Consider the following 12,449-nt stretch of genomic DNA (forward strand, 5'->3'; position numbering starts at 1 on the left):
TTTGTTGTGTAGCCTGTACGAACTCCGAGCCAAGTCATAGTCCCCCATCTACATGGCGTTAACGAGGTGATAGTGAAAGTGGCCAAGGTTGTTGTTAGTCTGCAAGTTGCAACCTTGACAGGCATCAATTGAAAACGGCGTCAAAAGTCACGTGCACGTGCCAAGTTGACGGTTTCCGCTTGGCTCCGACCCGTCCATCTCTTCCTAGTTCACACTGATGTTGTCGGATTCGGCATAAACAGCGGCGACAAACCACACCCGCTATTTGCCCTTTTGCTTCCCCACATAGGTTTCCTAGATTCTACGCCTTTCTAGAATTGAATATGATGAGACCGATTCAGACATACAATGGGTCGTGTACTATGCCTTGATTCTACAGATGGGCTGTCTTCGTTTTACCTTCCTTTTTTCTTTTTCCGTTTTGTCAATGGCGGACTCAATCGGTTACATATCTCGCATTGCCCCCAAAATGGAAGATCATGGTCTTTCCCAAGTTAAATTCAGCATCCATGCGGACTTCCGCTTTCACGTATCGATGCTGACAGATTTGAGTCCAGTCACGTATACGAATGATCTCCCCTCTCGTCATTGAAGGTAGTTTGCTTATCGTGTGATGCACCGGCCGTTAAAACGGCGAGAGAGGGCCTTTTGGTTGCATGACCAATTCATACGATTGATTATGCAGGGAAAGCGATGGAACCGTGCAATCCCAAAAGAAATGAAAAGAAACGGAGGCTGCACGGTTCTACTTGTAAGTTTTCAAGTATGGAGGATAGAATCTAGAGATTAGACACTGACAGCTCAGAAAAAGTCTAATGGGAAGAAGATAGCTGACAGCCTGAAACAAGTATGATCCGTAGAGTCAATAACAAATATTCATGAAGCAGAGAAGATATCAACAAAGTCGGCAGACAATGTCTTCTCAAAATTCTTCCGATCAACACCCAGATCCTTCCGAAGCTCTGCTCTGCAATAACCTGCGGCTAATTTCCTAGTAGAAAATATTCACCTGTTTGCCCTAATTCCTGCAAGAGGCTCACAACACTTAAATTTTGTAATGTTGAAAAGCACAAGATAAAGACCAATTTGGTAGCGAGTGCTGGACAATTGTGTAGTTTCTGTGAAATGAAAAAAAAGTGCACCACCGAAGCTGGATGTTGAGACTCCCACATTTCAATTCAACATCTTGGCTCAGTATGGAAACTATATACGCTTGAGAAGGATCATATAAGTTTCTGCAGTACACCAAGTTATGATGGCACTTGTGCCCCAAAGCAGGGCCTTCTGCAACTCTCTCCCCACTTTGGTGACATCCGGATGAAAAATTTGTACCAAGGTGAGCGGAAAGCAACGGTTTGTTGTGCTTACAGATTTAAGGTCATCTCGTCCATCTCCAGAATGCAAACAGTATAACAATGGTCAAAATCATGCCCCCATACTTGATCCATCTATCACCACGGTGTCGCTTCTCAATTAACTTCAACACGGAGTTGGAGAGTCCAACGGTGTTGAGAACATCCAGAGCTTTCCTTTGAGCTTTCTGAACCAATATAAAGTCAATATAAGAGCTGATAATATTTTAAACACAACGGGGACAAAACAAAATAAAACACAGTAGCTTAACGTTGGGGAAGAATAATACACATTATTGCAACTTAGATAACAAGAGTTCCTTGAGTTAGCAAAAACTCACTGAAAATGGGTTTGATGGTCCATCTTTTTTATTTGATATAATATTAATATATATATAAGGCATCCTCTGAATAATTCAAATCGAAGCAATTGGATGCATGACTTGGGCCTATATGACATGACCGATCAACAGAAATACTCCATCACTCCACCATCTCTCTCTCTCTCTCTCTCTCTCTCACACACACACACACACACACACATGAAACCAATGAGAACATCGATTGGTTTTACCTTAAATTGCTCTATATTAACGGACTGTAGAACTCTCCAACACACAATAGACATGCACCAAAAACATTCACAATTGGATGACATATTTTGAACATGAAATGCAGGAAAGAAAAGCAAGGCACTTGTAATTATTCAATATACAGAGCAACAGCTGCACGGTGCACATGCATGCAAGTGCCAGCTGAGTTGGCATATATCTAAGCAAAGGATACATGCTCAGAGATACCTTTAAGCGTTCACGTTGCTCAGAATATTTTGAGAGGATAGCCACTCCAGTTGCATAGGATTCTTCGAGCATCCGGGCTGAATTACGGGCAGACTGCATTGCTTGAGCTTCGTCATCGAAAATTCTCAAAACATGTGCAGAGTCTCCATTCTGTGACATATTAGATGTGTTAGACAGTCAAGTAAGATGCAATTACAATCACAATTATCAGTTTGTGCCATAGATTAGGAAATACATACAGCTCTTCCAAGCAAATCTGCTCTCTCTTTCGCTTCCATCATTTTTTTCTGGTTCCTCAGGAAGTGCTTATCCAAACTCTCTTTCAATGATTCAGTCTCCTCAGCTACCTGTTCCACCTTTCTGCAATAAAATCAGAGATGAAGTCAATTAGAGCAAGAGCGACGTTAGTAAACAAACAGGAGATAAATGGGGAGTTCTAGGGGAAACTTCAGATACAGACACTCATCAATTTGTTAGGTAACTCAGTAGAAAGCAAGGTTGGCAAAATTTGGCACGCTAAAAAATGAACTTATGTCACCAGCAAAGTAGTCGTACTACAATTAAAAAGATCCAAAAGAGTTCATTCAACTTAATTGAGCTTTAGAGAGGATGATTGCCGTAATAAATCGACTCATCTCTTGCTTCAATCTAGAGAAGAAGTGATGGTTCATAAGTCAGTCAATCAATAGTACTAGTTAGCTCGACGAGGACAGTGAAAGCCATTTGATACTTCTCAACTGGTGTAAGAATTGTCCGCATTAGCCACTAAATAAACTAGATAGACCCTTGATCTCTAGATGTCTTATCCATTTTTGAAACTCATAAACGTAATTGCTGGATGCATAAATGATAGTCCGCCGACTGACCAAATAAGATTATACAAAAAAGCGCATCCAGACAATATATATCTCTCGCACACCATAGCAACAAGAACAGCAATCACGAAGAAGCGTGTAGGTGAAATCAGAGCTCGTGGATTGCGAACCGGTCGCGCACAAATCGCTCCAGGCAACGAAATCCATCTGGGCGGATTTCCCAACAGCACCAAGAAGAAGCACAATACAAATAAGAGTTACGGCATTTCAGTCTCATATCGCAAGAAATCCACAGATGACACTCGCAATGAATCCCACACCAAAGGAAGTGTCAATTGGGAGCTAATATAGGCCTAAAGCTGATATACACCGTCATGCAAGCAGAAAAAAATGACATTCGGATTACACTCCATCTACGAAACTTCAGTATCGCGATTGAAACAGCAATAAAGCAAAAAGTGCCAGAAACGTCGGATTTTAGATAGAATCGCGCGCTCGCCCTCTCCTCGCGACGAGGATGTTTACCTCTTCCAGAGATCGCGCTGGGACTTGGCGGCGATGGAGCGCCAGAGGCGTTCCATCTCGGCGCACAGGGATTGGATCTGAGCGATGTCCCTCTTGATGGAGCTCGAGAGCTCTTGCGATTCGAGCCCTCCGCCGCCGCCGCCGCCGCTGCCGGAGGAGGAGGAGAATTCGAGCCTCTCCAGCCTCTCCATTCCGGCTCTGGTCCTAAGCAAAGAGCGCTTCGCGCTCTGGTACAGATCCGACAGCGTGCCTCCCCCGCCCGCGGCGGCCTGAACCGCCGCCGCCGCCATCTCGATTTGCAGTTCTCCGATCGCGCTTTCGCTCGTCAGACCAACGGATCGAGACGATGATCGAGAATGTAGAAGTGGAAGCGTACTTCCCTTTTTTTCTTTTTTCTTTTTGTATGGTCACCCGGCGCCGGGAATGACTCACACCACGTGGACCTTCCAATGGGGTTTTGACACGTCAGCTGCCTTGGATCGCCTCATGCCGCCGGGCAAATGAGAGGGAGAGGGAGAGGGAGAGGGAGAGGGAGAGGGATGACTCCGGCTATGGGAATTAACTTTTCCCTCCAAAAGTACAATTTCTGAACACTTGTTAATCAAAATATTTTTTCAAGGGCAAAAATATTATTAATTAAGTTGACTGAATTTTTAAAAAAGAATTGCCAATATAGTTTTCAAGACACTTTCAAATTAAAAAACTGTTGACATTTCAACAAGGGTTGTGAACGCGTACTACACAAGTCAATCCACGTATTTGTCACGGTTAGCAAAATACTCCTGTTATGAAAAATTTGGGATCCTATAGATTTTTCGATATTTTCATTACTATTTTTTCAACTTAGCATATTTAAACAACTTATACACGTGTGTTCTTTATCTATTATTTATTCGGTGTCTGTATCATGTTGTTGGCGTGTTACTTCTTTCGATCAAAACTTCTAATCAATTTCGCATGATAATCATTATCACATTTTCTCGCTTATTTCTAAAATAATTGTACCTCACACGTAACTAAATACTCGGATGGACATATATACTGTGTTTTTAAAGTTCTTTTTTCACATTTTGCCTAGGACTAAAGTCATGTAAATTTTCGAAGGTAACACCTGATGCATGAGTAACCAAATTTAGGGGCCATATTGATCAAAGGCCATCCAAAACATCTGTATAGCACCGAAGTAACCCTCGTATTTCATAAGTGATCACATTTTCACTGACCAAAAACATAACCCATTTTCTCTCTCTCCTCTCACTTTGCCAGTGAGCCCAACCATGGCAGTAGAGCCGTTGCCGCCATGGTGGCCATCAAAACCACCTTTTCGGCCTCCCCCATAAGCATCGCACATGGCCAAAGCCCCACCTCCGTGCTCACCGATGGCCCCCTCCCCCTATCTCTCTGCAAAAGGCAATCAAGGTCGGCCATGCAGATCACGACCTCTACAACCTAACAGGGAAATCGGGCTTGTGGTGGAGTCATATCAACAAGGACTCGCGACGAGGCAGCACGGTGACTTGGATCAAGGGAAGAAGAATACAGGGAGGAAACAGAGGTTAAGACCATTGAATCGTCATGTGATGGTGCTTACAAATTTCTGGAGGATCTCCACCCTCGATAAATAGTCGTGCCTCGAATCATTTATGCCCCAAAGAGGATTGATCTAGATTCTCGGGGGCTCGTACCTTTAAGATGCAAGCTCCCCACCCTCCAAGGATTTCGACTTCACCCGTGATAATATGTCAGCCGCAAACAGAAAATAAAGGAACTAATCAAGCACTCAGAACCCCAATGCTTCATTTGGAAGGGGAAAAAATTGGACTAAAATCATTCCCAGCGGTGCCTCTCGATATAATTTGCTCTTTTCTTTCTTTCCCAAGTTAGTACGTTACTGCTAGTTTACTTCTCACTACTTGGTCATATTGCGGCCACCTACTCATCGGAAAGTCGCACTCCGATTCCCGGATGCTGGGAAAGCTTGGCGACGTCTACCTTGTGGGAGCCGGCTTCCATCGTCCTTCTGGAATTGATCCGTGGGCGAGCTATTTTTTCTTCCTCTGGAATTCAACAGACGCTTTTGACCTTCATCTCCACCTGATCCATCCTTTTTATCCACCCCAAACCCGACATCGCTCCTTGCTGCTTCGTAATCGAATGGCTTCACCTGTAAAAAGCCGCTCGTTTCTTGAGAATTCTCCACCCGTCCAGCCTTCTTGTTTTGCTTGACGGATTCCAAGCACCTCTGGAAGCTCGATGACAAGTCTGTGAGAGAAATCGCCTCATCATCTTTATCAGTTTTAAGATTAGGTACCGTAGAATCAGTCTCATCCAAATCCTTTTCAGTGTCAGAATCATCTGGTAGTGATTCCTCTGCATTGTCATTATCTTCCAACATTATGATATCTTCTGCCTTGGAGGTAGCAAGATCTAGAATATTCCGAGCTTCGGATTCTTGGGCAGGCTCTTCTCGAGGTGCTTCCGGTTGCTCCTCGCTCCCTGAAAAGGAGTGGAATGGTAGGTTCACCGAAGATCTGATTTGCTCCAGCTTTGACTCTTTCTTGTCCTGTGAGAAGGATATGGTTTATTGACATTCATTGGTCTTTACAGGAAAAGGGCATTGGTTCTAATAACAATAACAAGACACTTACGAAGCAAATTTACCATAGACGCCCTTGCATTGACCTTTATTATGGCTTCTACTATATCCAAAAATATAACTGAAAATGGTGCATTTGTTTTGTGGAAAATCGATATTTTAAAAAACTTTTCCAAAAAAATGATCCCTTGTATTACTTGCAAAAATAAATGAATGAAAATATATATTTTCAATCATAAATGAAACTGTTTTGGCATAAATCATTGTTGGTAACAAAAACATTTCCGTTGGCTTGTTATTCTAAGTGATCCAAATAATCATTTTTGGGAAAATGTAGTCCAAATCATTTTTTTTTCTGCGAAATGAACAGACCCAAAGCAGAATAGGACTTGAATTAACCTTTTCGTCAGTGTTACATTTCCTCTTTGGGCCCAACTTTCCAAGAAAAGCCCCAAAAGCACCACCAGGCTTCTTCAACACCTGAACAGAAGCAGCAGCACCCTACACTCCAGACAATGACCTCTTTTTATGCTACAATGAACTTAAACAGTAACCTAATTCATAACAGATTGACAAGAATCAGGACTCACTACATTTGCAGAGCACAACAACAGTGTTTTAGCAGTGCTGTCTCCGCTCCGGTCCACGTTCAACAAAACCTTTTCATCTTTGGCAGGATGCTCAGAAATGACTTCCTGGTTTCCACGATCACCAACACTATGGCATATGGTACTGACGCAATTGGTACCTTCAACTATCTCGTCATTTTGTCCAGATGGAGTATCAGGAGGCGCAGATTGAGACCCATCATTAGCCAATAAACTATTCTCCAGTGCCTACGCAATAGGAAAGGGTTGTACATATTGAAGCAAAGATGCTAACCAGAAGCCAAACCAAAGCGTCCAATTACATTCCTGATAAATGCTACAGAAAGGAGTTGACATTTTTCAACTTACAAAAAAACATATTCAGCTGCCAGCACTTCATTTTCTGATTGACTCGTCATTGATGGACTCAGACATCTAAATAATGGTGCAAGGGCAAACATGTAGCTTTAATTGGTATATAATTATATGAATGCAGCAAGAACACTGAGGAACATCAAGTTTTCAGTGGATGAATGCATTCTTTAGCTTTGACTTGCTCCGAGCTCCATTCTTGAGAGACAGCAATTTTTTCCACTCTTTTCTTAGAGATTTGTAGCTTAACACTCATTGCTATATGACAATACTCTTACAGGCCCAAGGCCTATTGTAAAATGCTTTGAGAAACTAAAAAAACGAACTATCAGTTCACAAGTATATGAGACTTTTGAAATATTTATAGATGACTCCATTCCCAAGTCTAGTGTACAGTGTTATCATCAAAGTGTAATGCAAAACTTACAATACGGCGCTCCTTTAGTAGTTCCACCATAGCTTCATAAGCAGCAGCATTTTGTATTGAATTCCTAATGATGCTGACAATCGAAACAAGATTACGCTCAGCATATGGGTGCCTTGATTTGACTAACCGCAGTAACTTGCCAGTGGTCACAGGCATCTGCTTGGCTTTTCCCACAAAACAAAAATCAATGATGAATCAGGAAAAGCACAAGTTGTAATGGCCACATAAATCAATGTAAAACTTTGCACAGTTGCAGTACCAATTTCAAGAAGAGTTTTATTTGGTAGTATATAACCAGTACTTTCATCCTGAGCACGAGCAATGACGTCTCGCCATTCATAGAGCCCCTATAAGATGCTTAAGTAAGTTATTGAGGGATAAAACACAAAACCTTGACCTTGCATACTAAAGAGACTAAATTATGACATCAATATAAGTTGAAATGCCTCACAAAATATCCTGCATAATCTAAAGTTTCAATGTGCAAGACTTACAAAACCACTTCATAAAGACATCTAAACCAGGTGCATGTGAAAGTTGTAGAAGTTACAGATGGTATTTTTAGAATCTTAATTCAATTAAAGCAAGAATTAAAATAAGACATACTGCAACAACGGCAATTTGTTGAGCATTGAAACCAGCCCCTTGCAACCTGAATAGGTAAAGCAGAAACTAGGTGTCACATCTTTTACTGTGAGATCTATCAACATAGCCAAAGAACAATAGAGAACAGCCAAAGCATAACTAAAAAGATCAGTAATATAGCAACGAACCCATAGATACTGAGATATGAAGTATCTGTCCAAAGATCTTTCTCATAAAGCTGCACGCATAAATCATAACTGCGCTTGTAGACCTGTTTGCAAGAAAAGGAATCTCAGGGGGGGAAGTACTAGAATGGAGCACCATTCCTGCTACCTGTACCCATAATTTATTTTCACTACAATCCCCTGCCATAGTTAACCAACAACGAAAAGTGGCTCACAAACTGTACTAAGTCAAGTCAAATGGCCAGTCCTGAATTAGCAACGAAAATAATGATATGACACACAAGTCCAATGTTGAACACAATGCACGAAACCGAACCCACATCCCCAGCAAAAGTCCTTCATCTGGAAATGCTTTCAAGTTGGATCATAAACATGCAGTGACTTATTAAAAGGAAAATATGCCATCAAGTCCAACATTCAGGCATCATATGCAAGTCCTTCCAAAGCCCTTGTTAACAAAGGAAAGGCAGCAAGCTTAAAAACAAAGGGTAACACCCCACCGGGCGAAAACACAACTCTTCTCCAGAAACAAAAAATGTCCATGAGCAGTGGGATCTGGCTATTAAAGGTCACTTAGATGCCGAACTATCTGTTTCTAATGTGGATGCCCATAATATCTCCATGACCAAATAATGAGTTGGAATAGTCAAAGAAAAATACCTTCACTAAATCATCATCCGTATTTCCAGACAAGGCGAGCAATTCATTCCTCATCACGTCATAAATGTGCAACAAATAGTGCGTGTCTTCTCTTGCATATCTATCCAGATAAGATATAAGGTGAACAGACTGTAAATAAAATACTTTAACCCAATTAGAAAAGTAAAAGGATAGTTGAGGACTCAGTAAACATAGGAATCTGTGCTGGGGCCACTGAAGAAGGCTGCTAAAAAGCATGTTTAAGTTTGGCTCTACTAAGATCTACCTTTGCAGACTCCTATTCATTGTCAATTCATCTTTTAATGGGCTCCTGATGCATATTACCTTATCATCTCGGGTGGAAGAGGACGTAGTCTCCAATCCGCATTCTGGTATCTGCATAGAGTTGATCATCAAGATTGGTGTAACAGAAAGGAGAGAAGCAAAGCGCTTAAGAAGCAAAGCAGACCTACTCTTTATTAGCAGTAACTCCGCAATAGTGATGCAGCAGATACTCCAAACTATTTCTTTCCAATTTCAGCACCCTTGAAGCCTGATCAAGAAGAGAATGAGACCTCTTAGATGTTATTCCAACGAATAAGAGATCACTTAAATGCATCACATTGTTTGTACTTGATTCAAAAGATTAGCATTCATCCTTGATTTTTCCCAGGATATTTCTCTGAGCATCCATGCATCCCAGCCAAAATCCATCAGAAGTATGGAAATCAAAGATTATACAAATAGTCTATACTCAAATATGCATAACATTTGAAGATGGCTAGAAATCCAACCAAGGTGATTAAGCACGTAACTGTGAAACCAATCTAGTACATCATGTGTCATGACAGAAACAGAATCCCTAGAAAACTTCAAAGATTAAGACAAAAGACTCCTCCTTAATCAAAAATAGTCTTCTTTTCGAAACTGCGTCCTTGAAATTTAGGAAAGGTTCAGATATGCCATCTTTAAAGGAAAAATTTAACCAGCAAGCAAAATTAGAAACAGTACCTGTCCAGTATCAAACATGTTGCATACATATATGCCAAAGTCTCGTTGAAGCCATATTATATCTCGATCTGCTCCATGCATGACCTGGTCAAATATCATAATGTGCATTATTATACACCGAAGTGACCAAACTAAGTTAAACAATGTGAACATAAAAGACAAGGTTTCGACCTTTCTCTTGGAAGGATCCTTGAAAACTGCCCTCAAATGTGGCCCAATTTGAACTCGAAGCTTTAGAGTGTCCACTACAAAATCTTCAGTTCTAGTGGAAACTTGCATCAAGCAAGTCAAGCCTTGGAAAGATCGATACTGATTATGTTCCAAGTCAACCTAAATGTTTGAAGACAAAGGAGTTCAACAACAGCCATCAATTGGAAGGGAGATAAAAATACAAAATATTATTCTTTCAACGGAATCTCATCTCATTTTGATTTTATTTAATGTAACATATTCCTCCATATTGTTCTAAATGCCAAGACTTGCTAGAGCATGGAAAAACAGAAGAAACAAGAAAAGTATGGGGAAGAAATAAACAGGCAATTGTTTTGGAAGTAAACCAACTCTTATACTAAACTAGAATCATACCTAATTATAAGATAGATGTCCCAAAGGAAAAATCAAAACCTAATCTACACAAACCTTCCATGCAATTGTTACCATTAAACCATATCAGTAGTTGGATAAGCATGATTATTAGAGCCAAAGTTATACCGCAAATTCATCTACACCACGCAATTTAGCTGCCATTTCTTTCAAGTCTCTAACTTCCTCTACAAGCTTAAATGGCGTACTCTCCATTGACAACGGTTTAACAGGCTCTTTGCTGGCAACGGGCTTGTCAATAAAATCCAACATGGAGAGCTCCTCCTGTCCATAAAAAAGAGTCGAATGAAATCAACAACAAGAGATATTCCGCTTCTCTACACTCCCATCCCCCATCAGGAATCAAATTCAAGAGAAAAATTAATCCGAAAGCAGTCAATAGCTATACGAAACAACCAGATAAGCAAGAATTTAGCCAATGAGCAACCCAAACCACATGCCAACCAAGATGTCCATAACTCAAAGTCGATAACATAACAATCCACCCCAAGAAAACCAAAGAACTTCCCCAATGAGCAACTAGCACGAATAAACACCAACCAACACATGCATCATTCGAGTTTCCGCAACCGAGAAGATTCCACTCAAACAAGACATCTGTAACTCACCAATGGGTGAATAAACCTCTGGCCATCCTCGCTCTTCTGCAACCAGACATGCTGAAATGGCTGGTTCGCATTGTTCACCGAAATAAAGAACTCCTCTTGCGACCTCCTTATCGTCGGGATATGGAACGGCACCTTCGGCTTCGGCCCGCCCACTTTCTCCTTCAAACTCGCCACCTTCACGCTCGATTCCCCTCTCCCGTTAACCGAGTCGGTCGCGGCTCGACCCGCCGCGCCCTGCGCCCCCTTGTTCTTCTTCTTCCCATACACCAGCTGAAACCCGCCGTCCACCTCCATTATCCTCTTCCCGCTCTCCTCCTCCTCCTTCCTCACCCTCCGGAACTCGTCCGCCGAGGCGTCGAACCGCTCGAACACCTCGTCGTTCACGTTGACCAGCCAGTCGTACGCGTCCTCGAGGTCCTCGGGGAATGCGGCGTCCTTGCCCGAGGCGACCGCCGACGAACCGATGGACCGCAGCAGGGAAGCGGATTTCTCGGTGATCTCCCCGACCGGAGCCTTGAAGTCGTCGAAGTTGCGGTAGAAATGGAAGTCCCTCTCCGATGGGAGGGTCCTCGAGGAGGCGGAGAGGCTGGAGAGCGAGGAGTGCAGGGCTTGGGCGAGGTCTTGCAGCCCCCGAGCCTTCTGGGAGTTGGTCTGATCGGAGGAGTCCATGGCGGCGGCGGCGGCGGCGGCGGCGGCTCCGTCGTCGGCCATGGCGGTCGGGGGGAGGTGGGGGGATTTATCGAGGGCTTTAGGGCTACAGTTTCGTTTTCAGGTGTGGCCCATAGCACAGAGAGAGAGAAGAAGAAGAAGAAGAAGAGGGGAAGAAGAAGAAGGAGATGAGAGTGAATAAGAACAGATGTTAAAGCACCGGCGGAGATATTTACTGTTCTGAGGAATTATCGAGTACGTGCGCTTCATTTTTCATGCGGTGAGACACGTGCACTTTGCGCTATCTGGACCGTCGGCGAAGTTCAATATTCAACGGTTGAGATGGATCGGGGAGTTTCAGGAACTTTTTTCCCATCCAGACTGACACGATTTAATATGTCTTCAAAAATAGTTTCGATTAAAAAAAATTATATTTTTAAAATTGAAGATATGGATGAATACGACGGACAATAATCGAATTATAAAATTAATAATTATACCTCTAGCAATAGCAAAAATCATACATCCCCTAGAAAATGACACAACGCGAGAGTACATCATCGAATTAGACATGAAGCGATGTTATTTTTAGTTATAAAGTTCATATTTTTTTCTTGAATTTTCCTAATTTTTAATGATTTTTCAATTCTACGCTAGAGTCGTAAATAAAAGTCAAAATCTACTCAACTAGGCTTT

The 12,449-nt window shown here is 42.1% G+C and overlaps 2 protein-coding genes across 3 annotated transcripts; both read right to left on the minus strand.

Annotated features, from left to right (window-relative positions):
* Positions 1–749: 749 nt before the first annotated feature.
* Positions 750–3,873, minus strand: LOC115674631 (membrin-11-like). Its single transcript, XM_030597089.2, has 4 exons — positions 3,493–3,873; positions 2,392–2,512; positions 2,153–2,302; positions 750–1,540 (listed from the first exon to the last, which is right to left on the minus strand). Exons 1-4 carry the CDS (start codon positions 3,780–3,782, stop codon positions 1,379–1,381), a joined length of 723 nt encoding a protein of 240 aa, XP_030452949.2. The 5' UTR covers positions 3,783–3,873; the 3' UTR covers positions 750–1,378.
* Positions 3,874–5,029: 1,156 nt separating this feature from the next.
* Positions 5,030–11,946, minus strand: LOC115674630 (protein RRP6-like 2). Of its 2 annotated transcripts, none has more exons than XM_030597088.2 (14): positions 11,106–11,946; positions 10,606–10,761; positions 10,066–10,224; positions 9,895–9,978; positions 9,357–9,436; positions 9,229–9,279; positions 8,905–9,004; positions 8,248–8,330; positions 8,081–8,126; positions 7,734–7,821; positions 7,475–7,638; positions 6,682–6,924; positions 6,488–6,589; positions 5,030–6,055 (listed from the first exon to the last, which is right to left on the minus strand). In XM_030597088.2, the coding sequence occupies exons 1-14, from the start codon at positions 11,814–11,816 to the stop codon at positions 5,429–5,431; spliced, it is 2,694 nt and encodes an 897-aa protein (XP_030452948.2). In that variant the 5' UTR covers positions 11,817–11,946; the 3' UTR covers positions 5,030–5,428. The 2 variants fall into 2 exon arrangements, with proteins under 2 accessions (XP_030452948.2, XP_030452947.2); XM_030597087.2 differs by having other exon boundaries at positions 6,679–6,924; positions 11,106–11,945.
* Positions 11,947–12,449: the final 503 nt, after the last annotated feature.

This window comes from Syzygium oleosum, unplaced genomic scaffold (genome assembly GCF_021117445.2).
Source record: "Syzygium oleosum isolate NSW1041296 unplaced genomic scaffold, Sole_v2.1 Sole_v2.23, whole genome shotgun sequence".
NCBI lineage: Eukaryota > Viridiplantae > Streptophyta > Magnoliopsida > Myrtales > Myrtaceae > Syzygium > Syzygium oleosum.